The sequence below is a fragment of the Salmo salar genome, chromosome 01 (genome assembly GCF_965601325.2).
Source record: "Salmo salar chromosome 01, fSalSal1, whole genome shotgun sequence".
NCBI classification, from domain to species: domain Eukaryota; kingdom Metazoa; phylum Chordata; class Actinopteri; order Salmoniformes; family Salmonidae; genus Salmo; species Salmo salar.
In genome coordinates this window covers 25042857-25066494 of record NC_138291.1, presented here as the reverse complement: position 1 = coordinate 25066494, position 23638 = coordinate 25042857, and the positions used below count along the sequence as shown (strand labels likewise).

At 41.0% G+C, this 23638-nt stretch overlaps 1 protein-coding gene across 3 annotated transcripts in view; it reads left to right on the top strand.

Moving 5' to 3' along the window:
• Window positions 1–23638, top strand: part of LOC106580844 (NHS-like protein 3) — a 50888-nt gene that overhangs the window by 14815 nt on the left and 12435 nt on the right. For 2 of the 3 annotated variants that reach the window (XM_014162592.3, XM_014162365.3), the window contains exon 2: window positions 1229–1487. In XM_014162592.3, coding sequence (XP_014018067.1) covers window positions 1253–1487 — 235 coding nt within the window. In that variant the 5' untranslated portion in view covers window positions 1229–1252. Of the gene's footprint in view, window positions 1–856; window positions 1067–1228; window positions 1488–23638 lie in introns of those variants that run through there. The other variant, XM_014162514.3, reaches the window with a different exon arrangement.

The window sequence follows — 23638 nt, the reverse complement described above, 5'->3', positions numbered from 1 at the left end:
TTAAGACATTCATGTGATATGAGCTTGTCTCTCTTGACATTCCTTGTGAAATGCTCTGCTTGGGATAGCAGAGCCAAGCAGTACTGTGGTGTAAATTCAGTGATGGTCACTGTCTGTCTGTCTGGGTGGGTGGGGATGATGTTCCCCATATTCCTCCATTTAAGAGCATTTGGAGATTCCAATGGTTGAGTGCTGACATTCCTCTAGGAGATTGGAGTGATTAACGGTTAATTTATGACCAGTATGAGGGGTGTCTGGCAGCCTGCATCTGCTGCAATCATTTAGCTAGTGTTTTAGAGCCAAACCAGGGCCTTAGTTACAGTACACTACATCTCATCCTAAATCCTTCAATACTTTAAAAGGATCTTTTGATAATGGAGTTCTGTTAGAGAAGAGCCCATTTATGATCATTTTGAGACCCATCTTAGAGAGGGATTGCAGAGGCTAAAGGCTCCTCTTGGACATTTTGGCATTAGGGATGGATGGCAGTAGAGGGGCATCTTGCCAAGACTCAGTGATTTGGGGATTTTTATGTGTTGGTTGCATGTCTCAAACACACATATTATCTCTGAAGAACTGACACTTGGCTGATATGCTTTGCATGTATTGTAACTTAGATGGAGTCATATCTTGCTGTATTGAGATACCTGCCTTAGAGGAAATAAGTTTGGCAGGGCGGAAGAGGGATGGAAGAGAGGGAGGGCGATGAGCTCATTGTGTCAGGGTGTTGAGAGGGAGCCAAAGAAAGACCATAAGAGACAGCGGGAAAAAAAGTGAGCTAGTGTTGTAGATCAATGCTGTTAGTTTTCTGGTATTGTGCTGGTGTATATGTGTGGATGTGTGTTTCTGGATGTGTGTGTGGCTTCGGGTGGGGCACTGTGCATTATGACTACATGTTCAGGAATGAAGGGAGCAGTGCCAATTCTTTGCAGAGGCAGTGAAGTTTGGCTGAGAAGCAGGCAGGATGGGTCTGAGTACGCTGGTTGTGTGGTCTGGGCTCTGCTCCCCCACACCCTAACACAGAGAGGGGCATGATCAAAAGAGTTGAAGTCGATTTAAACCAATGGTACAATGCTTGTGTACTATTGATGTAGCAATTGGAATGGACAATGGAAAAGTATTTATGCAAATGTTTTCCTTAAATTAGTGGAATAGCTAGGATTTTGTTGCATAAATATGGTTGTTTCTATAATTGACTCCCTTTCTTTTCTCCTTCTCTCTCTCTTAGGGAGTAGGTCCAGTGTGAGGTGGGATGTCTGGCCGTGAGTCTGTGGGAGACCTGATCCCCCAGGACGTGGCGGAGGTGTTTGCCCATGAGAGGCAAACCAAAGGGGGCCGTAGGAAGAAGCGTGGGGGCTCCCTGGGTCGGGCCTTCAGCTGGTTCAAGGGAAAGAAGAAGAAGGAGGTCAATGCTAACGGACAGATCCAGGACTTTCATTCAGTTGGTCCAAAGACTGTCAAGATCTCCCCACAGAGCCACAGCCATGGTAAGAACAACCTAACAGGCTATCCACTATGTGGAGCAGGTTGACGTTTATTGGGATGAGTCTTGTTCTTGAGGAAGAACTGAGCGATTTCCGCTAGATGGGCCAGCTGCAAAGTCAAAATTGGCTATATTGTAAAAATGTATGAAAACAAAAATTAGATCTTTGGTCTTAATTTAGGGTTAGGCATTAGGGTTAGCAATGTGGTTAGGGTTAAGGTTAGGTTTAAAATTGCTTTTATAACGTGGCTGTGCCAGCTAGTAACCACTGCAGAGCTGCCTCCAGAACAAGATTCATGATGAAAAACGTTAACCCACCTATGTGGATCCTCACTTTGTGATTGACTGTGTTTTAACATTGTTTAGCAATCAAAATATGTTTACTGGTATCTCTCTTTCTAGACTGTATGTAGTTCAGAGGATATGGCTCAGACTGTAGCTTTCTGTTTGTGAACCAGGTTGTTTGTTTATTGATATCATTTCAAGTGGGGCTAGGTAGCTATAATCTAGTCTCTGGATTGTGGTGTTGGGTGTTCAGAAACAGTTCAATATCTTGGTCTTGCACACTAAAGTATGTTTGCTCTCTGGAGGACAGTTTCTGACTCGCCAGCTACCCTTTGACCTCCCCAGACATTGTTTGCCGTGAAGAACTCTTGTCAGTCCTGTTCTGTGATACCCAACCAACCTCCAGCAGTGTTCAGGTTGCACACAGGTCCAGATTCCAAACTGTCAAACTGACGTAGACACACAGAAGGGATGAAATATGGCTCACTTACTTACGTTTGGTCATACAGAAATATACGTTTAGACATAGAGAAACTTTCACAAGTTAAGACATAAAGAAATATACACACATTTAGACTTACAGAAATGAATAGCTTATTCACATAGAACGCTCTTCAATCAGAGGCATCGCGATCAGATTTAAATTTACATAGCTATATGTACTATATATGAGAGAATGTTGAACAATATCAGTAATTCCTTGTTTAATCAGTGTACTGTATCCCGTGGTATTGCCACGTTTTTGGGTAAGATGTTTTCAATGATTAAGAGTTGCTGTAAGTACCAGCTTGACTTTCATTCCTGCTAAATGTAATGTTTGGAAAATCACACCTAAAATCTAAATGATGCAAGCAGCACAACACAGAAACACAAACACACACAGGCCAACATTTTTCTTTTCTTTGGGAGCCCATTTGTTAATTGTCATTTATTTCCGCTCTTGCAAGAGCACAATAGCATTGCTCGGTTTAGTAAGAGCTGTTTTATGTGTGTTTATCTGTCGGTTCTAATGTAGTCTTGGCTAATTGCTCCAAAATAGTGCAAAAAATAATGTACTTTTTACTCCATACATTTTACCTGACATCCAAAAGTACTCGTATTCAAAATGTAACGAGTACCATTTCACGCACTTATCAATACAGCACATGGTCATCCCTTCTGTCTCTGATCTGGCGGACTCACTAAACACATGCATCTTTTGTAAATGATGTCTGAGTGTGGGAGTGCGCCCCTGACTATCCATACATTTTAAAAACAAGAAAATGGTGCCGTCTGCTTTGCTTAATAGAAGGAATTTGAAATGATTTATACTTTTACTTTTGATACTTAAGTATATCTTAGCAATTACATTTACTTTTGATACTTAAGTATATTTAGAACCAAATACTTTTAGACTTTTACTCAAGTAGTATTTTACTGGGTGACATTTACTTGAGTAACTTTCAATTAAGGTATCTTTACTTTAACTCAAGTATGACAATTGAGTACTTTTTCTACCACTGTGCTTATCACATATTAACCATCATTTATTCACATTTCTTAGTTTACTTTAAGAAAATATTTCAATTGTGTATATTACTTAGTTTTTATTAGATGGCTTTATTATTTGTCCATTCCTTAGTTATCATCTCCTGCTCATGCAGTAGCAGCCAGCCAGACAACCATGTAATGTTATTTCTGTGCTCCCCATTGAACAAGTCATCCTATATAGCTAAGCTAGTAGCTAGCTGGCTGACAATTATTTTACTAGTTCTTCAAAGTAGATGAGGCATACTTTCAAGACTGCTTATTGCCAACTACTACAACTATTAATTGGGTAGCATTACCTCACGAGCTGTCTCTATCCCTCTCGTCGTTGTGTACATTTCCTCTCTCATGAGGTCTCATATATTTTAGGTCGAAAATAACTCAAATGGTCTGTGTGTACCCACCCTGGCCTACAACTACAACTTCCAATCAGCCCAGCATCCCACATAGTTCTTGACAAAAAATGTATTGTGAATCATTTGATTTCTCTCTAGAGAAACGTTGCGTTAACCATTTCGTTTTTTGTGAGCTTTTCAAGTAATTGACCCGACGTCAGTTAATTAGTTGTTTAATTAACCGAAAGCCCCCCCGACATTTTGGTTAATCACTCATCAACTTCTCCATAGACCTTGGCCCGTATCCATAAAGCATCTCAAAAAAGGTCCTAGGAATTCTGTTAAAACCTATTTTAAGACAACAACAAAAACTCCCAGCTCAGAGTAGGTTTTATTAGAATGTTAAGACACTGCCCAGACAAACTCTGAGCCAGGAGTAAAATCAACTCATAAAAGTTTATCTGAGCTGGTAATCACGACAGTTTGAGGTACCACAAAGGAAAGATAGTGGTGATGCTCATTAACGTTGCAAATGATGGGGAATAACCAATCGCAATGAGGCATCGGCAGCTGTGAACTCTATAACACGCTTCAGACAACCACAGTGAATGTGACTGTACATCAGATGTTGCAATGGTAAAACGTTTGATATAATTTTCGCCAGACATGATCACTTTGCCTTCTCTTAATTATCGCCTAATATGTTGACATACATAACCGTATTTTTTTTAACCAATTCTGCTGGTTGTTAAAAGCAGAGTTTTGACAATATTACCATTATATCATCCTCGTCACTCCTGTTTAACAACTCTAAATCTCTTTGGCCCAGTAGGCATCAAGTCACTTGTCGATAATGCTGCATACAATGTTTGAAAGGTCTATCATTTTCACCGAATACAATCAAAGTTAACATGAGCCCTAGATGCCTTCAGTTGCCCAATTTAGGCATTTTTTTTGCGCTTCGAAGGGATAACTTGAAATAACATATTGTAGGTAATTAAATGTATTTATTAGCCTAGTGGCTGTAAGTATTTAGGCATATCATGTGAAATGGGCATTGTGAAAACAATGTCAAAGGCACAAAAGATACTGTTGCATGTAGGTCTATATTATTTATGGATTGATTATATAGAAATATCAAAACATTATTTTAATTACTCCAAAGCAATTGCATATGGCACAGGAACCACTGCATTTATCTATACCGAACATAAAAATAAACGCAACATGTAAAGTCTTGGTCCCATGTTTCATGAGCTGAAATAAAAGATCCCAAAAATGTTCCATACGCCCAAAAATTATTTATTTCTCTAAAATGTTGTGCACATTTGTTAACATCCCTGTTAGTGAGCATTTCTCCTTTGCCAAGATAATCCATCCACCTGACAGGTGTGGCATATCAATAAGTTGTTTTAACAGCATGATCATTACACAGGTGCACCTTGTGCTGGGGACAATAAAAGGCAACTCTAAAATGTGCAGTTTTGTCACCCAACACAATGCCACAGATGCCTTAATTTTTGAGGGAGTGTGCAGTTGGCATTCTGATTGCAGGAATGTTCACCAGACCTGTTGCCAGATAATTTAATGTTAATTTCTCTACCATAAGCCGCCTCCAACATTGTTTTAGAGAATTTTGCAGTTCGTGCAGCCCAGGATCTCCACATCCGATTTCTTCACCTGCGGCATCGTCCGAGACCAGTCACCCGGACAGCTGATGAAACTGAGGAGTGTTTCTGTCTGTAATTAAGCCCTTTTGTGGGGAAAAACTCATTCTGACTGTCTGGGCCTAGCTCCCCAGTGGGTGGGCCTATGCCCTCCCAGGCCCATTCATGGCTGTGTCCCTGTCTGGTCATGTGAAATCCATAGATTAGGGCCTAATTAATTTATATCAATTGACTGATTTCCTTATATGAACTGTAACTCCATTGAATTGTTGAAATTGTACTCTGAGTTGCCTTGTGGATACGGGGCCAGGGCTCCAACCGTGTTCCTGGAGAGCTACGGTCCTGTAGGTTTTTTCTCCAACCCTAGTCTAGTGCACCTGATTCTAATAATTAGCACGCGGTTGCGCATTCACAATTTTTTAATGGGTGTAATAGTAATGACCATAGGCAGCTCGTGAGTTTCAAGCTTGGGGAAGCTTACAATTTATCCTACCATTTCTACCGATCTGCATGCCAGTTATGATTATTTTTATATGCACATTTTCATTTCAATAATAACGTTTTCGTTTCTCAAAATCATTGTCACGTGGTTAATCATAATAATCTGAAGTAAAATGATAAAAATCTAAAAGTTAAAATTCAACTATGGTGAGCTCACTAGCTTCTGACACATTGATACACTGTGATCCATTGGTGGCTAAAGAAATGAGAGCATAGAACTATGGGCCAATGCAGCAGTAGGCCTATAACTTCCATCATCAACTACGTAAAATACATGTGCTTAAAGCCGACAAATAAAAACAGTAGAAAATATCCTGATAAATTCTGGTTCTTTCAATCACATTCACCTCTCTTCTCCGCCTGTCTGCCTCCCTTTCTGTCTTGACTTGAGCTATTTTTATTTGACCTTTATTTAACTAGGCATGTCAGTTAAGAACAAATTCTTATTTTCAATGACGGCCTAGGAACAGTGGGTTAACTGCCTTGTTCAGGGGCAGAACGGCAGATTTGTACCTTGTCAGCGCAGGGATTCGAACTTGCAACCTTTCGGATACTAGCCCAACGCTCCTACCACTAGGCTACCCTGCCGCTACTGAAGCTAAACATTGTATTAAATCACAGGGTCCCACCCTGCCACTAACAAACTTGCGACATTGTATCAACTAGCCTATTCTGGGCCCTCAATTTCCTGCGTCAGTGAGCTCGGGACAGAAAGCTGTTTTTGTGATGTTTCCACTGGATATATGGGATCATCAGATCATGATATTTTGCTCTTTCAGACCGAGGCTTGGTGATTGTCGAGGCCGGGAGGGTTGGAACGATTTTTCAAATACTAAGGAACTATCATTCAAAATGGATGTAAAAAAAACTGGCTTTGTTGACTTGTGAGGCAAAGAAAAAATGAGTGGTGTACATGGTGAGTTAAGACAATCAGAAATGATACATTGATATGCATGCATTCTGGAGAGAGACACACCATATCTTCGCCACACCCTCTCCCCTTGACGCAACATTTAAAAATATACTCAAGACACATTATTTTCTCACACATTGTAGACGCTTTTCACTGACAACCGCAACTCGGGCTTCCCAAACACACACTTGTGATTTTAAACGAACCACAGCTATTTTTTTTAAAGAGGCTAATGATCCTCTGTGGCTGTCAGCTCCCTGGTCACGTATTTCAAATGATTCTGTTGAGACTGGAGTAATTGTATAATTTTGGCAAAACATCAATTTACTTTAGGGCAATCCAGCATCATAACAGTGCCCTGTGCACCCGCCAACTTTCCTTTCCATTTCGCAAAGGCTGAAACCAGAGATCTGTACATAATGACGAGATGCTCATGTCTCCTCCCTAACAATGGGAGTCTTTGTCCCAAAGGCGGGAAGGCAGGCGACAAGCTTAGGTCTGCATATTATTCTAATAGAAATGCATTGGGCTTACATTGGATTTTGGCGAGAGTGAGCCCTCTTGCTTCACCTCTTCCTCTCTATCACTGGAGAAAGCATCCAAGTGAGCAAAACAGCGCCCCTCTATATGTAGTCCATGTATCTGATGCTTTCTGGACAGAAATAGTATGACATGCCATACTCTTTTGGTCCAGACAGCATCCGATACATGGTCTACACACACGGAGACAAAGGGGCGCTGTTTCGCTCGCTTGGATTCTCTAACTGAGATTGATGCATCTTTCTGTCCGCGTGCGTCTCGGTCAAATAAATTATCAATATTTTATTTAGACTGGCAAGGAGGTATGGTAGGGCTGGTCAGGCCCCCTAAGGCCCGCCTATAACGCCGGCCTTGACTCACACACACCACATGCATACACACTGGCTCTCAGATGGTGTGCCTATTCGTAATGTTAGTGGTGTGCTGCTAAGAGTTCTGTGAGAGAATGTAAACTGTGAGTGGGGGAGATAAGGTATTTCTCCCCTGCCAAGGTCAGCACGGGCTACCTCCCACATTGTGCATAGCAGGGCACAGGCCTCCCCTGGAAGATTTTCCTCCGTTTTCCCTCAGATCTCTTTGAATCCAGTTCAGAGTCGCGTAGTGTTCCCATTTGAGTGTTACCAGTAGGTGGGGCTACTAACTGAATGGACTTCTGCTCTCCAGTGGTGTACAACTGTAACACCTGGAAATGTGATATAATGTTTACCTATCTGGTGAAGGAGAATTAGAAGTGAATTTGATACATTTAGTCACCTTTGAAACACTTAATTGATTCAGTATGGTTGGGTATTGCTGTTGTGTGAGTGGATTACCCACTGATGCAGCCGTAATGAAGAGGTAGGCCACAAAGCTTCCCTTCAGGTTATATATATCATCATAAACTAGGAAGTATTCATTATTCTATATTCATTATATTCCAGATGTTATTTTGCAAGCCAAGGCATTGAGCCCTCAGCCATGAACACGTGGTATGTTCTGTGTTTGCGCTGGCAAGTCACTCCAAACGGCAGTTTGCTTTTACCAACAGCGTGACTGGCTCAAATAAGAAAGCAACTGACGATTCTATGAGAAAACATCCAGAGGCATAGTACCAGGCATCAGATACTGAAATGCTCCTGGAAAAGCTCACAATCTCCCCCAGAAGTTTAAATTCCTGCAGGTAAACCATATTAAAATGAATACCAGCTCATTCTGATGGTGATTCACAGTGATACCAGAGAGGATGGGTCCCATCACCCACCCCACCTCAGCCTGGCCTGGGCAGAGGGCTGCTGTTGGTATGCACCCAGTTAATTAAAGCCCCAGCCAGAACAGTTACAGTAAGTAGGAACAAGGGGTTCTGTTTCTTATGACCCAACCTCCCTTCACATAGATCCCTCCCTCCTCACCCTACTATGAATGAGATGAAATAGGTTTCTATCAGAGATCAGTGTCTGGCTGGGGATTGTGCGTGTTGGTGTATCCAACCTATGCTAATATTATAAACCTCAGTCTGACAGACAGTTGATGTGTTTCTTGAAACAACATCCTCAATGGATGGGGAATGAGAGGGGATCTACGGTGGTTGGTATAGAATGTTTTTAGGTTGTCACGGGCATATGGCCTCTTGTTCCGAACTTTCGGTGAGAAATTGAGGATGTCTTTTGTTAAACAAATCCTTCGTCCAGTGCAACCCCTTCAGAAGAGTGTTTACCCCACCTTTGCTCTTGGTGGGAATGTATTGGTAGAAATGGACCATGGAGTTTGACCCAGACATCATGTTTGAGTGCACAGTAGCTAGCAGAGATAACGGTGTGCTCCTGGACCCTCCATAGTGATGTGGGGAAACCCACTGGCCCAGTAACTGTGTTGACACATCCACCCGTGATGACCTGTGATAACCAGGACAATGACTCACATGGGCCTGGGACACACAATTACATAGGCTACTGACCCTTTGGGTGGTTGCTGGCTGTGTGATTAACCTGTGTGCCCTGCATGCTTCACCTGCGTGTGTCTCAGCACTTCTACAGTGTGTTATTTGCCTGCAGTGCTTTTGGCCCAGTTAGCCGGCCTAATGCTGCTGTAGTCTCTCATATCCTGTGTTCTCTACAGTGGGACATCCGCAGGCTCACACTAAGCTGAGTGAGAGGGGCATAAGGAGACTGAGGAGATGCCAGAGTTATATGGTGCTGCTGTTAACCTGGCACCTGTAGAAGGTCACCTGGATTCTTGATCTGTAGACTTTTGATCTGTAGACTTTATAGAGATTCCATGCATTCCTCAGCACTATACACACTTTTCCTTAGAGCCCAGGGAATGGTGTCCCTTTGTACGTGTGTGTGAGTGTGGTGTGTGTGTTTAAGAAAAAGAGGAAAGGTCAAATGTTCTCAGCGATTTGTTCTTCTAAAGATTGCACAGATTTCGCCACACCACGGCTATGCCCTGTAGTATTATAATTTTACAGAGGAATGCTGTACAGTATTTCATTTATGACTTTCAATGTCTACACTCAGTCTGTTGTTTTTATGAAATAGTATTCATTAAATCGTTTTTAATCATAACAACAACAACATCTTTAACCATTAGAAGTTCTGATAGCTAAGGATTCCGCAACGCAGTTAGCTTGTTCGGCTGGGACCGCAAGTTTGTATCCCGGATTCCTGCAAAAAAAAAAACAGTAGTTAGCAGTTAGCCATCATGTTACCAGAGCAAGGTAACGCTAGTAATGCTAGAGTCAAAACACCAGTGTTATGTGTCTACGTCTGGGCTCAAATAGGCTAGGTGTGAGAAATCTGCGCAAGAGTAGGAAAATAAGGTGAAACTGATAAATTAACTTAAATTCTTTGTCTGTTCCAAATGTATCATCATGTAGCAGCGTAGGGAGGAGATTCTCCAGCTGCTAGCTCATCTGCGGGAAAAACAAGATGTGCTTTCTAAGTACTTTGATGCAGCCCAGGCACACAGAATGTCAGTTCTGAATGTCTCCTACAGCCAAGGGGTTAATGAGTCAGGCGGTACTGACCTGCTCCAATCCACTGGACAGATGGTAAGCTCAACTCCGTGGCTAGAGGCAGACTGGACACTGGCAAGGCAAAGGGAGTCGGGTGGGAGGTAGTCTGGTCAGCTTTGCCCCACTGGAAGCAGACGTACTGGCCCCGGGAGTCAGCTCTGATCCTGGGAGTACACCAACAGCCAGCAGCCGTCCAGCGGCACGATCCCCAGCTCAGCCGGTTGCTGACCAAAGAAATCAAGGTCTTGGGCCCTCCTCCATCTCCCCGAAGATTCCGCTGCTACTGGTACATGTGCGGTGAGTCAGGCTGGCATGAATCAAAGCACAACTCCTCCTGCCCAAGGCAAACCCGTTTTGTTCCTTCCCCATTGGATTCCATCATAACCACCGTCGTGGACAGCTCGATAGTGAGAGACTTTGGCCTGCCTGCGGTCTGTGGGCCGACCAAGGTCCACTGTCACCCAGGCACCCGTGTCCAAGACATCAACTCTCTCCTGCCCACAGTTCTAGCCAACTACTCTAATATTGGCACTATTGTCACTCATGTTGGATTTAACGACATTCACTTTTGAAAATCTGAGGAACTGAAGGACTACAACATTCTCTTGAACACCCTTGTTTGCACAGGAAAGAGAACTGTCATCTCTGACCCCTGCTGTGCTATAGAAGGGGTTCATAACGTTACAGCCGCCTCACTGCCCTAAATGAGTTCCTGAAGAGAAATGGCAAAGACAGGAATGTCTCCTTTTTGTGACAATTTTGACTTGCTGTGGGAGAAACCAACACTCTTTAAAAAAAATTGCCCATATTAACATATGTAGCCTGAGAAATAAGGTTCATGAAATTGATAACTTATTAACATAAAAAAACATGCATGTTCTGGCCATCTCTGAAACACACTTAGATAATTCCTTTGATGCAATAGTAGCTATACATGGTTATAGAATGTATAGGACAGATAGAAATGCAAACGGAGGAGGTGTTGCCATGTATGTCCAGAGTCGAATTCCTTTTAACCTGAGAGAGGATCTCATGTCAGATAATGTGGAAGTAATATGGCTACAGGTTCATCTGCCTCACCTAAAGCCTATTGTCGTAGGAAATTGCTATAGACCACCAAGTGCTAAAAGTCAGTATTTGGACAATGTGTGTGAAGTTGGATAATGTATGTGATATCAACAGAGAGGTATATTTTCTGGGTGACCTACTGTAAATATTAACTGGTTGTCATCAAGCTGCCCACTAAAAAAAGATGCTTCAAGCAGTAACCAATTCCTACAATCTGGTTCAAGTCATCAGTCAACTTACCAGGGTATTTAAAAATAGAACAGGAACTAAATCATCCATGTATATTGATCACATCTTTGTTATGTTGCGAAATCAGCTCTAAAACACTATTCAAAGCCATCGGATGTAGTGATCATAATATAATAGCCATATCCAGAAAGAACAGAGTTCCAAAGACTGGCCCTAAAATTGTGTATAAATAATAATACAAGAGGTTTTGCAATGATTCCTATGTCGAAGATGTGAAAAATATTTGTTGGTCTGTGGTTGCTTCTTCCGGTTACTGATAGGCATGCGCCTATCAAGAAACTGACTGTTAGAACTGCCAAATCCCCATGGATAAATTATTAATTGAAAAACTGTATGGCTGAGAGGGATGAGGCAAAGGGGATAGCAAATAAGTCTGACAACACAGCGGACTGGGAAACATACAGTAAATTGAGAAATCACGTAACTAAACAAAAAGAAGAAGAAACTATACTCTGGAACAAAGATACATTATACAAAGAATGATAGTAAAAAAGCTCTGAAGTACTTTAAATACAATTCTAGGCAAAAATGAAAACTTGGCTCCATCCTTCGAGGCAGATGGACTGTTCATAACCTTTTGATATTGCCAATGTCTTTAACTTTTTTGTTGACTAGATTAGCAGACTTAGGTATGACATGCAAACAACAAATGCTGAGCCTTCATATTCATGCATAATGGACCAAATAATGAAAGACAAGCATTGTAGTTTTGAGTTACACAAAGTGGGTGTGGAAGAGGGGAAAAACCACCTGGTACTGACAACCTGGATGGTAAATTACTGAGGTTGGTAGCGGAATAAATTGTGACTCCTGTTTGCCACATCTTCAATTTAAGCCTAGAAGATGGTGTGTGCCCTCAGACATGGAGAGAGGAAAATGTCATTCCGCTACCACAGAATTGCAGAGCAACCTTTAAAGGTTGAAACAGCTGACCAATCAGGCTGTTACAAATGCTAAGCAAACTTTTGGAAAAAATGGTGATTGATCAAATACAAAGTTATTTCACAGAAAACAAATTAACAGCACACTTTCAGCATGCATATAGGGAAGGGTACTCAACATGCTCGGAACTGACACAAATGACTGATGATTGGCTGAAAGAAATTGATAGTAAGAAGATTGTGGGAGCTGTTAGGCTTCAGTGCAGCTTTTGATGTAATTGATCATAACCTATTTCTGAAAAAACATAGGTGTTATGGATTTGCATTCTCTGCCTATTATGGGTTGAGATGTAACTATCTAATAGAACAGACTTTTTGTTAATGGAAGCCTCTCCCATGCAAATACAGTTGCGTGTGGTGTCCCGCAGGGCAGCTGGCTAGGGCTATAATGGTTTTCTGTTTTTACGAATGACCTTCTATTGACCTTGAATAAAGCCTGTGTCTACGCTGATGACTCAACAGTATGCACATTGGCTACAACAGTAAAATAAATAACTGTGACACTTAACATAGAGCTCCAGTCAGTTTTAGAATGGGTAACTAGCAATAGGCTGGTGCTAAATATCTCCACTAAAATAATAATTTTGGAATAAATGACTCGCTCAATGCTTAACCTAGTTTAGATCTATTTTTGAATAATGTGGCTATTGAGCAAGTTGAGGAGACTAAACTGCAGGGTGTAACCGTAGATAGCAAGCTGTCATGGTCAAAACATATAGACTCAATGGTTACTAAAATGGGAAGAGGTCTGTCCATGATAGGGCGTTGCTCTGCCTTCTTGACATCTCAGTCGACCAGACAGGTCCTACAGGCCCTAGTTTGGTTGCACCTGGACTACTGCCCAGCTGTGTGGTCATGTGTGGCATAGAAGGACACTTAGATGTACACGGAGGGAAAGTGTCGGTAACATGCAAGTCAGTCTTTCCTGGCTCAAAGTTGAGGAGAGATTGACTGCATCACTATTGATATTTCTGCGAGGTGTTGATGTGTTGAAGATACCGAACTGCCTGTTCAAGCAGTTGGCACACAGTTCGGACACTCAAAAGACATGCAACCAGAGGTACAACACAAGACATGCAACCAGAGGTATATTCACAGTCCCCAGGTCCAAAACAGAGGCTGGGAAATGCACAGTATTAAATAGAGCCATGACCATGACCACCCCAGGTAACTAAAGCTAGAAATAAAAACAGTTTAAAAAAAACTGAGAAAAGAACATCTTACTGCACGAAAGGGACTGTAAAGAGCCACGGCCATTTTATATGTATTGTATTGTAATTTGCACTGTACTATGTATTAGACCTAGGTATTGTGTTTATGTACTGGTATGTAGGCAATGTGTGACGTTATACATTCATGTATTTCAGTCCCTGACTAATAATGTTCTGTATTATGTCATGTTTCACGTGGACGCCAGGAAGAGTAGCTGATGGTTTTGCACCAGATAATGGGGATCCTAAAAAATACCAAATGTTGTGTTAAATAAAGTTGATTAGCTGCGCTAATACACTGTTTGCCATGACATGAAGTTTCATAATGTGTGGGTGAATAAACCTCTAAGCCTTAGCTTGGTTATCACATAAAGGCTGGGGAGAGCAGGAGAACAGGTTTTTGAGCCTGGATACTGTTTCTCTTTCCACAGTTTATGGCGGGAATCAAACACACTGCCCTCCTCTGCATTGTTATGTTGCCCCCAGACTGCTGCAGGAGTTCAACTGAACTTCCTGTGGTGGGTGAGTGCGTGCTTTCGTATGCGTGCGCGTCAGTGCAGCTTTGCCTCTTAATGACAAATAGATTTTTATCTCAATGAGACTACCCTGGTTAATTAAATCAAATTTAAATTTGTCATATGCGCCAAATACAACAGGTGTAAACCTTACTGTGAAATGCTTACTTACAAGCCCTTAACCAACAATGCAGTTAAAGAAATAGAGTTAAGAAAATATTTACATAAATAAACTATAGTAAAAAGTAACAATAACGAGGCTATGTACCGAGTCAATGTGCGGGGGTACAGGTTAGTCGAGGTCAATTGTAAATGTAGTTAGGGGGAAAGTGGGGGGGTCAATGTAAATAGTCTGGGTGGTCAATTGATTAATTGTTCAGCAGTCTTATGGCTTGGGGGTAGAAGCTGTTGAGCCTTTTGGACCTATACTTGGCGCTCCGGTACAGCTTGCTGTGTGGTAGCAGAGAGAACAGTCTATGACTTGGGTGACTGGAGTCTTTGACAATTTTTAGGGCCTTCCTCTGACACTGCCTAGCATATAGGTCCTGGATAGCAGGAAGCTTGGCCCCAGTGATGTACTGTGACGTACCCACTACCCTTTGTAGCGCCTTACGGTCGGATGCTGACCGGTTGCCATACCAGGCGGTGATACAACCAGTCAGGATGCTCTCGATGGTGCAGCTGTAGAACTTTTTGAGGATCTGAGGACCCATGCCAAATCTTTTCAGTCTCCCAAGGGGGAAAAGGTGTTGTTGTGCCCTCTTTACAATTTTCTTGGTGTGTTTGGACCATGATAGTTTGGTGATGTGGACACCAAGGAACTTATCTCTGGACCCGCTCCTCTACAGCATCATCGATGTGAACCGGGGCGTGTTCAGCTCTCCCTTTTCCTGTAGTCCACGATCAGCTCCTTTGTCTTGCTCACGTTGAGGGAGAGGTTGTTGTGCTGGCACCACACTGCCAGGTCTCTGACCTCCTCCCTATAGGCTGTCTCATCATTGTCTGTGATCAGGCCTACTACTGTTGTGACGTCAGAAAACGTAATGATTGCGTTGGAGTCGTGCTTGGCCACGCAGTCGTGGGTGAACAGGGAGTACAGGAGGGGACTAAGAACACACCCCTTAGGTGCCCCCATTTTAAGGATCAGCGTGGCAGATGTGTTGTTGCCTACCCTTACGACCTGGGGGCTGCCCGTCTGGAAGTCCAGCGTCCAGATTGAGGGAGGTGTTTAGTCCCAGGGTCCTTAGCTTTGTGGGCACTATGGTGTTGAACGCTAAGCTGTAGTCAATTTACAGCATTGTCACATAGGTGTTCCTTTTATCCAAGTGGGAAAAGGCAGTGTGGAGTGCGATTGCGTCATTTGTGGATCTGTTGGGGCGATATGTGAATTGGAGTGGGTCTAGGGTTTCCGGGATGATGGTGTTGATATGAGCCATAACCAGCCTTTCAAAGCACTTCATGCTGACCGATGTGAGTACTACATGGTGGCAGTCAATTAGGCAGGTTACCTCACTTTCTTGGGCAAATAAAGGTTAGATTAAAAAAATCCTTTGGACATTGAACTGGAGGTATCCATTATTTTCTCTGCAACAGGTCAAGCACAGTCTGTCGCTTGTACAGCCTGGTCTCATAGACTAGTACATTTAAATCCGGGACACTCAAATTTGTATGATGTTACGTTTGGTATGGTTACATAAGATAGAAGGTTACTTAGCCAAAAAAACTAAGTAAGGTGGTTGGTTGGGCGTATCCAAAAGGTTGCGTGTTTGAATCTCAACACGGACAACTTTAGCATTTTATCTAGTTAGCAACTTTGCAACTACTTACTACTTTTTAGCTACTTTGCAACTGCTTAGCACGTTAGCTAACCATAACCTTCTAACCTTAACCCTTATTCCTTAACCCTGAATTTAACCCCTAACCCTAACCTCTAGCTAACGTTAGTATTAGCCACCTAGCTAACATTAGCCACAACATATTGGAATTTGCAACATATTTGTTTTGCAAAATTCAGAACATATTGTACGAATTGCAATTCGAAACATATATGAAGTGGATGGTGGACATCCATAAATTAATACATACCATATGATATGTAACATACCGTACTAATTGGAGTGTTCCGGATTTATATTTACTATGTTACGTCTACCCCTGAGTTCAGGTTGGCTTGTAGGATTTTGCTGCCTGCCTGATATACAGTATAACAATACACATGAATGGGAAAAAGTTGAATTAACAACTTCAGTGGAACTCCACGTGATTATTACATTTCTGTTTTTGTTTTCATGTGTTGTGTTTACATTGAATAGCATCTATGCATCACATGATTATGCATAGTATTGACATCAGATGGAAGGACCAAGGACACGGATGGTAAATAAATTATTCTGGCAGTGTCTGTTTGTGCGAAGTTCAGGATCTTAGACTCGAATGTTATGGTGCTGGCAAGACAACTGGGAACTCAGCAAAAAAATGAGATTGAATCATGACGTCGGTGATCTTCAGGTCGGAAAGTCGGAGCTCTAGAAAGAGGCTTGAGTTCTTGATTTAGAATTCCGAGTTGGATGACCATTCAAAATTAATTTCCCCAGTCGGGGCTCTTTTTAATTTAATTTTTTTTCAAGGTTCCCAGTTTTCTTGCACTCACTGAAGCCCGAAGCAGGAGATTTCCAACTTCCCAGTTGTTTTGAACGCGGTATTAGACTCAACGTTCATGTCTGTTGATAGAATTGGTTTCAGACTGTTGAAGGTACAAGGACCAAGAACCAGGATTGTTGCTGTTATTGTATCGTGTGACTTACTGAACACTGGAATTGTGATATAATAATTTCCAGGCCAGTTTAGAGAAAGCAATTGTAGCAATAGAGAATGTACAGGAAAAATGTGTGGGGGAAAAAGAATGGCTGCAGTATAGTTAATGTTGATGATGATTGAGTACATGATGCACGGAATGTTAAGGCATAAGTGTATGAAAGCTTTTATTCTTATTTTAAATATATGTAGTTCTGTTCTTGTCTATTAATGTTCTGTATTATGTTGTGTTTTATGTTTTTTATGGACTGTGGACCCAAAGAATAATAGTTTCTGCTTTAGCTTTAGCTTTAGCTAATAGGAATCCTGATAATATAGTATGGCGAAGCATGCAATAACATTTACATTTGAATATTTGGGAATATTAGTCAACACACCCTGATTTTGAGGAGATCAGATTGTGTCTATACAGTGCCAGCATGCATGCCCTCTAGTCCTATCTGTATGATGTGTTGGGGTTGGATTTCATCAATCATTGAGTCTAATGCTTAGTTTAATCATTACCTGGCCAAGCCTCGTGGCATTCAACAACCGTTATTATTTATGAAATCATACAGCGTTTATTGTAATGTAACACAGATACGTTACACTTTCTTCTCACACACTACTGTCACGGCAGGAAATGTATTTAAAACTCCAGTCCACAAACGAGTTTCATGATGATTGCATTATAGGAAGTTGTGAGTCTTCAATGGACATTGTGGTGGTACTTTAATCTAAAAAGATGTGCATAAAAATATGTACGACTTCATGCATGGCATGCTAGAGAAATAGAGCAATGCAGCTTTAGTTTATGTCAATCCCACTCTGACAAAATGGTCACTTAAAGTCAAGGTGGTTACTGGGGTAATTGTTTTTCCATCCCAGAACGCACAGTTCTTTTCATGCCCTCAAGGCATGAGTTAGTGATAAGCAGCATGTACATGTGCACACAGAGAGAGACCTGCCCAGTGGAACCTCGCCACCCAGCATTCCCACTGTGCTGCTGCTTCTACACCCGTTGCAGGTTACTGAGAATACTGGCTTCTGCAGGCATTGTGCATGGTGGAGCAATGGTCCCAAATCAGTTTATTCTGCTTGTCTTAGATACACTAAAACGGAGGACTAGGGTATCTACCACGGTGTATTACATATCTATGTTGTACTACACATAGAGCTACAATAAACTTAATACATTCAATTATGATCAAGCAGTGTTTGTTTTAGTATTACTAATAATTAAGTATTTTTTTCCTGAATGTTTTTGTAAAACAGCTTGCCATAGGATATCTGTAAAGCATGGAAGCTTAACTCTTGTCCTTGAGGGCATAGTGTCTCCTGACAGTCTGGAAAGTTCTCCCTGCTGGTCTAGTAATGTAAATGTTGAGCTCCTGAGTGATTGTGTGACCTGTGTAGCTGCGCCTTGCTGAAATGTGCGTGCCCTAGCAAGTCTGACTGAATTTTTCACATTCTCCTTCGTTCTCCTCCGTTCTTTTTAATGGGCTTTTATCTGGTGCTTATCACTAGCTAAGCCCTTTGCTGTGGTGCAACCTGGCAGGGATGTGGGGAACACTCCTGACCTTTAAGTGTTTTAATTAGAGAACGACAGGGAAGTACTCTGGTCTGTACACAGGATCTCTGGCTTTAATTGATGTAATTACTGTGATTATCACATTTACTGTGTCTGGCTACTAATTCTGAAATTTGTGTGAGCTCAAGTCATTAGGGGTGTGTGTAGTTGAATGTGTTTATTCACGGCATGCATATGTGCTGACATGTTAAAACCTGAGGGATTGTCATGGCCTGTAGTGTCTGAAGATGAAATGGACTGGAACGAGGCAGACCAGACATCGGCAGGTATATCTGTTACACAGGCTCATATCTACCTGCTTACGTCGTAAAAGAAGTCTTCTTCATCGTAAGAGGGCAGTGTTGAATGTTTGTTCCTAGTTTCACCAGAGGCCAAGTGTTGTGTAAAACTCAGTGGGCCACAAGCTTAGACCTGGACTCATAAATTCTCTCACACAGTAGAGGTCGACCGATTATGATTTTTCAGCGCCAATACCGATTATTGGAGGACCAAAACAAGCCGATACCGATTAATTGGCCATTTTTTTGTTATTATTCTTATTATTTTAGATATATATATGTATGTATGTAATAATGACAATTACAACAATACTGAATGAACACTTTTATTTTAACTTTTAACTAATACATGAATAAAATCAATTTAGTCTCAAATAAATAATGAAACATGTTCAATTTGGTTTAAATAATGCAAAACACAGTGTTGGAGAAGAAAGTAAAAGTGCAATATGTGCCATGTAAAAAAGCTAATGTTTAAGTTCCTTGCTCAGAACATGAGAGCATATGAAAGCTGGTGGTTCCTTTTAACATGAGTCTTCAATATTCCCAGTTAAGAAGTTTTAGGTTGTAGTTATTATAGGAATTATAGGACTATTTCTCTCTATACGATTTGTATTTCATATACCTTTGACTATTGGATGTTCTTATAGGCACTTTAGTATTGCCAGTGTAACAGTATAGCTTCCGTCCCTCTCCTCGCTCCTACCTGGGCTCGAACCAGGAACACATCGACAACAGCCACCCATGCAGAGGAAGGGAAAAAACTACTCCAAGTTTCAGAGCGAGTGACGTTTGAAACGCTATTAGCGCGCACCCCGCTAACTAGCTAGCCATTTCACATCGGTTACACCAGCCTAATCTCGGGGTTGAAGTCATAAACAGCACAATGCTTGAAGAATTGCGAAGAGCTGCTGGCAAAACGCACGAAGGTGCTGTTTGAATGAATGCTTACGAGCCTGCTGCTGCCTACCATCGCTCAGTCAGACTGCTCTATCAAATATCAAATCATAGACTTAATTATAACATAATAACACACAGAAATACGAGCCTTTGGTCATTAATATGGTCGAATCCGGAAACTATCATTTCGAAAACGAAACGTTTATTATTTCAGTGAAATACAGAACCGTTCCATATTCTAACAGGTGGCATCCCTAAGTCTAAATATTCCTGTTACATTGCACAACCTTCAATGTTATGTCATAATTATGTACAATTCTGGCAAAGTAATTACGGCCTTTGTTAGGAATAAATGGACTTCACACAGTTTGCAATGAGCCAGGCGGCCCAAACTGCTGTATATACCCTGACTGCTTGCACGGAACGCAAGAGAAGTGACACAAATTCATGTTAGCAGGCAATATTAACTAAATATTCAGGTTTAAAAATATATACTTGTGTATTGATTTTAAAGAAAGGCATTGATGTTTATGGTTAGGTACATTGGTGCAACGACAGTGCTTTTTTCGCAAATGCGCTTGTTAAATCATCACCCGTTTGTTGAAGTAGGCTGTGATTCGATGAGAAATTAACAGGTACTGCATCGATTATATGCAACGCAGGACACGTTAGATAAACTAGTAATATCAACCATGTGTAGTTAACTAGTGATTATGTTTAGATTGATAGTTTTTTATAAGATAAGTTTAATGCTAGCTAGCAACTTACCTTGGCTTCTTGCTGCCCTCGCGTAACAGGTAGTCAGCCTGCCATGCAGGCTCCTCGTGGAGTGCAATGTAGGCAGGTGGTTAGAGCGTTGGACTAGTAACCGGAAGGTTGCAAAAACGAATCCCCCCTGAACAAGGCAGTTAACCCTGTTCCTAGGCCATCATTGAAAATAAGAATGTGTTCTTAATCTGACTTGCCTAGTTAAATAAAGGTGTAAAAAAAAACAAAAAAAACAATCGGTGGCCAAAAATTGTTATGAAAACCTGAAATCGGCCCTAATGAATCGGCCATTCCGATTAATCAGTCGACCTCTAGCCTAGGCATATCCAATGTATTGGTCCTACATACAAATGAACTATTTACAAAAACAATATAAAAGCAACAGATATACAGTACCAGTCAAAAGTTTGGACACACCTACTCATTCCAGGGTTTTTCTTTATTTTTACTATTTTCTACATTGTAGAATAATAGTGAAGACAACTATGAAATAACACATCTGAAATCATGTAGTAACCAAAAAAGTGTTAAACAAATCAAAATATATTTGAGATTCTTCAAAGTAGCCACCCTTTGCCTTGATGACAGCTTTGCACACTCATGGCATTCAATTAACAGGTGTGCCTTGTTAAAAGTTAATTTGTGGAATTTCTTTCCTTAATGCCTTTGAGCCAATCCGTTGTGTTGTGACACAGTAGGGGTGGTATACAGAAGATAGGGCTATTTGGTAAAAGACCAAATAGCCCAAGTGATTTATTTAGAATTCAAGGCACACTTAACCAGTATGGCTACCACAGCAGCGATACGCCATCCCATCTGGTTTGCGCTTAGTGGGACAATCATTTGTTTTTCAACAGGACAATGACCCAGCACAGCTCCAGGCTGTGTAAGGGCTATTTGACCAAGAAGGAGAGTGATGGAGTGCTGCATCACATGACCTGGCCTCCACAATTACCCGACCTAAACCCAATTGAGGTGGGTTCAGCATATGTGGGAACTCCTTCAAGACTGTTGGAAAAACATTCAAGGTGAAGCTGGTTGAGAGAATGCTAAGAGTGTACAAAGCTGTCATCAAGGCAAAGGGTGGCTACTTTGAAGAATCTCAAATATACAATATTTTATTAACCTTTATTTAACCAGGAAAGGCTCATTGAGATTTAAAATCTCTTTTTCAAGAGCGTCCTGGCCAAGATAGGCAGCGCCAAGTCATTACAAAAATTAGACAAACAACATGAAAAACTACAAGTAATCTAGTAAAAACCATAAAATTAACAAAGAATATAACAAAATCAAAAACAGCAAATTAAAAACATTGACAGGTCAGGGAATCAGTCTCAAGATCATTCATCAGTGATTTAAAAATACCAATCGGGACAAGTTCTTCCATTTTAAAAGTATTTTGTAAGGCATTCCAAGACGATGGCGCAGAGTACATAAAAGCCCTTTTACCAAATTCAGTTCGGACATTTGGAACAGTTAGCAAGATAAAGTCCCTCGAACGAAGAGAGTACCCACCACATTTCTGAACAATAAAAATGCCCAAATAAAAAGGTAGTAAACCCAAAATGGCTTTGTAAATAAAAGTATACCAGTGACTGAGCCTACGAGTGACTAGAGAAGGCCAGCCAACCCTGGTATACAAAGTGCAGTGGTGCATAAGGGTTTTGCAATTTAAAATAAATCTCAAAGTGCCATGGGAAAGGGTGTCAATTGATCTCAAACACTGAGCGGAAGCATTTATATATAAAATATCCCCATAGTCTAGTAAAGGCATAAATGTAGCTGATACTAGCCTCCTTCTGGCTTCAAAAGAAAAACAAGCCTTATTCCTAAAATAAAATCCTAATTTCAGCTTCAATTTTTTTGTAAGTTGTTGAATATGCATTTTAAAAGAGAGGCCATCATCAATCAAAATTCCAAGATATTTATATGAGGTTACAACCTCAATCTCCTTGCCCTGAAAGGTAGTAATAGGTGAAAGGTTCAGGGGTCTATTTCTTGCTTTAGAAAACACCAGAAGTTTAGTGTTGTCAGTATTGAGGATAAGCTTCAATTGAGACAAGGTATGTTGAACAGTATTAAAAGCAGTTTGCAAGTTCTGGAAAGCTTTTGTAAGAGATGAAGCACAACAGTAAATAACAGTATCATCAGCATAAAAATGAAGTTGTGCATTTTGGACATTTTTGTCTAAATTATTTATATAAATAGTGAATAAGAGAGGACCAAGTACAGAGCCTTGGGGCACACCATTTAAGACAGACAATTTAACAGACCTAAGCCCATCAAATTGAGTGCACTGAGTTCTATCAGACAGATAGTTAACAAACCATGCAACTGCATGCTCTGAAAGACCTACACTCGACAATCTCTGCCTTAGTATAGCATGATCAACTGTATCAAAAGCCTTAGAGAGATCAATAAAAAGTGAGACACAATGCTGTTATATATTATATAATAATATATTTGGATTTAACACTTCTTTGGTTACTACATGATTCCACATGTTATTTTGTAGTTTTGATGTCTTCACTATTATTCTACAATGTAGAAAATAATAAAAATAAAGAGAAACCCTTGAATGAGTAGATGTGTCCAAACTTTTGACTGGTACTGTACATAAAAAATATATAACATGTCTTATACACGTGTCCTTCACTAAAAAAGGTGCATCCCAGGTGTAGAAGATTACATTTAACTTTCACCGTTGCATTTTTGATCGGCGGGGGCACTTACTGGAGAGGGGTGGCTTCCAAATGTCATCATCCAAATCCTCTACATCCTCCGCTCTGTGGTGAGTAAAATAAAGGGACATGTTGTTGTAAGACACACAGAATTACAGTTGACTAAATTTACAAAACAACATTACTGTAAAGTAAAAACACCAAGCCTAAACTTTATATGTACAGTGACTCACATAGGTGTGAAACACACACACACACAATGCAAACAGTAACACTTTGGAGACAAAGGCAGAGGTGAGAACCACAAATAAACAATGGCTATGAGAGTTTAGTGGCTTCTCCAAAGTTACAAGGGTGAAACTTAGAACAGCAAACAATGAACTAATATGAAACATAGACA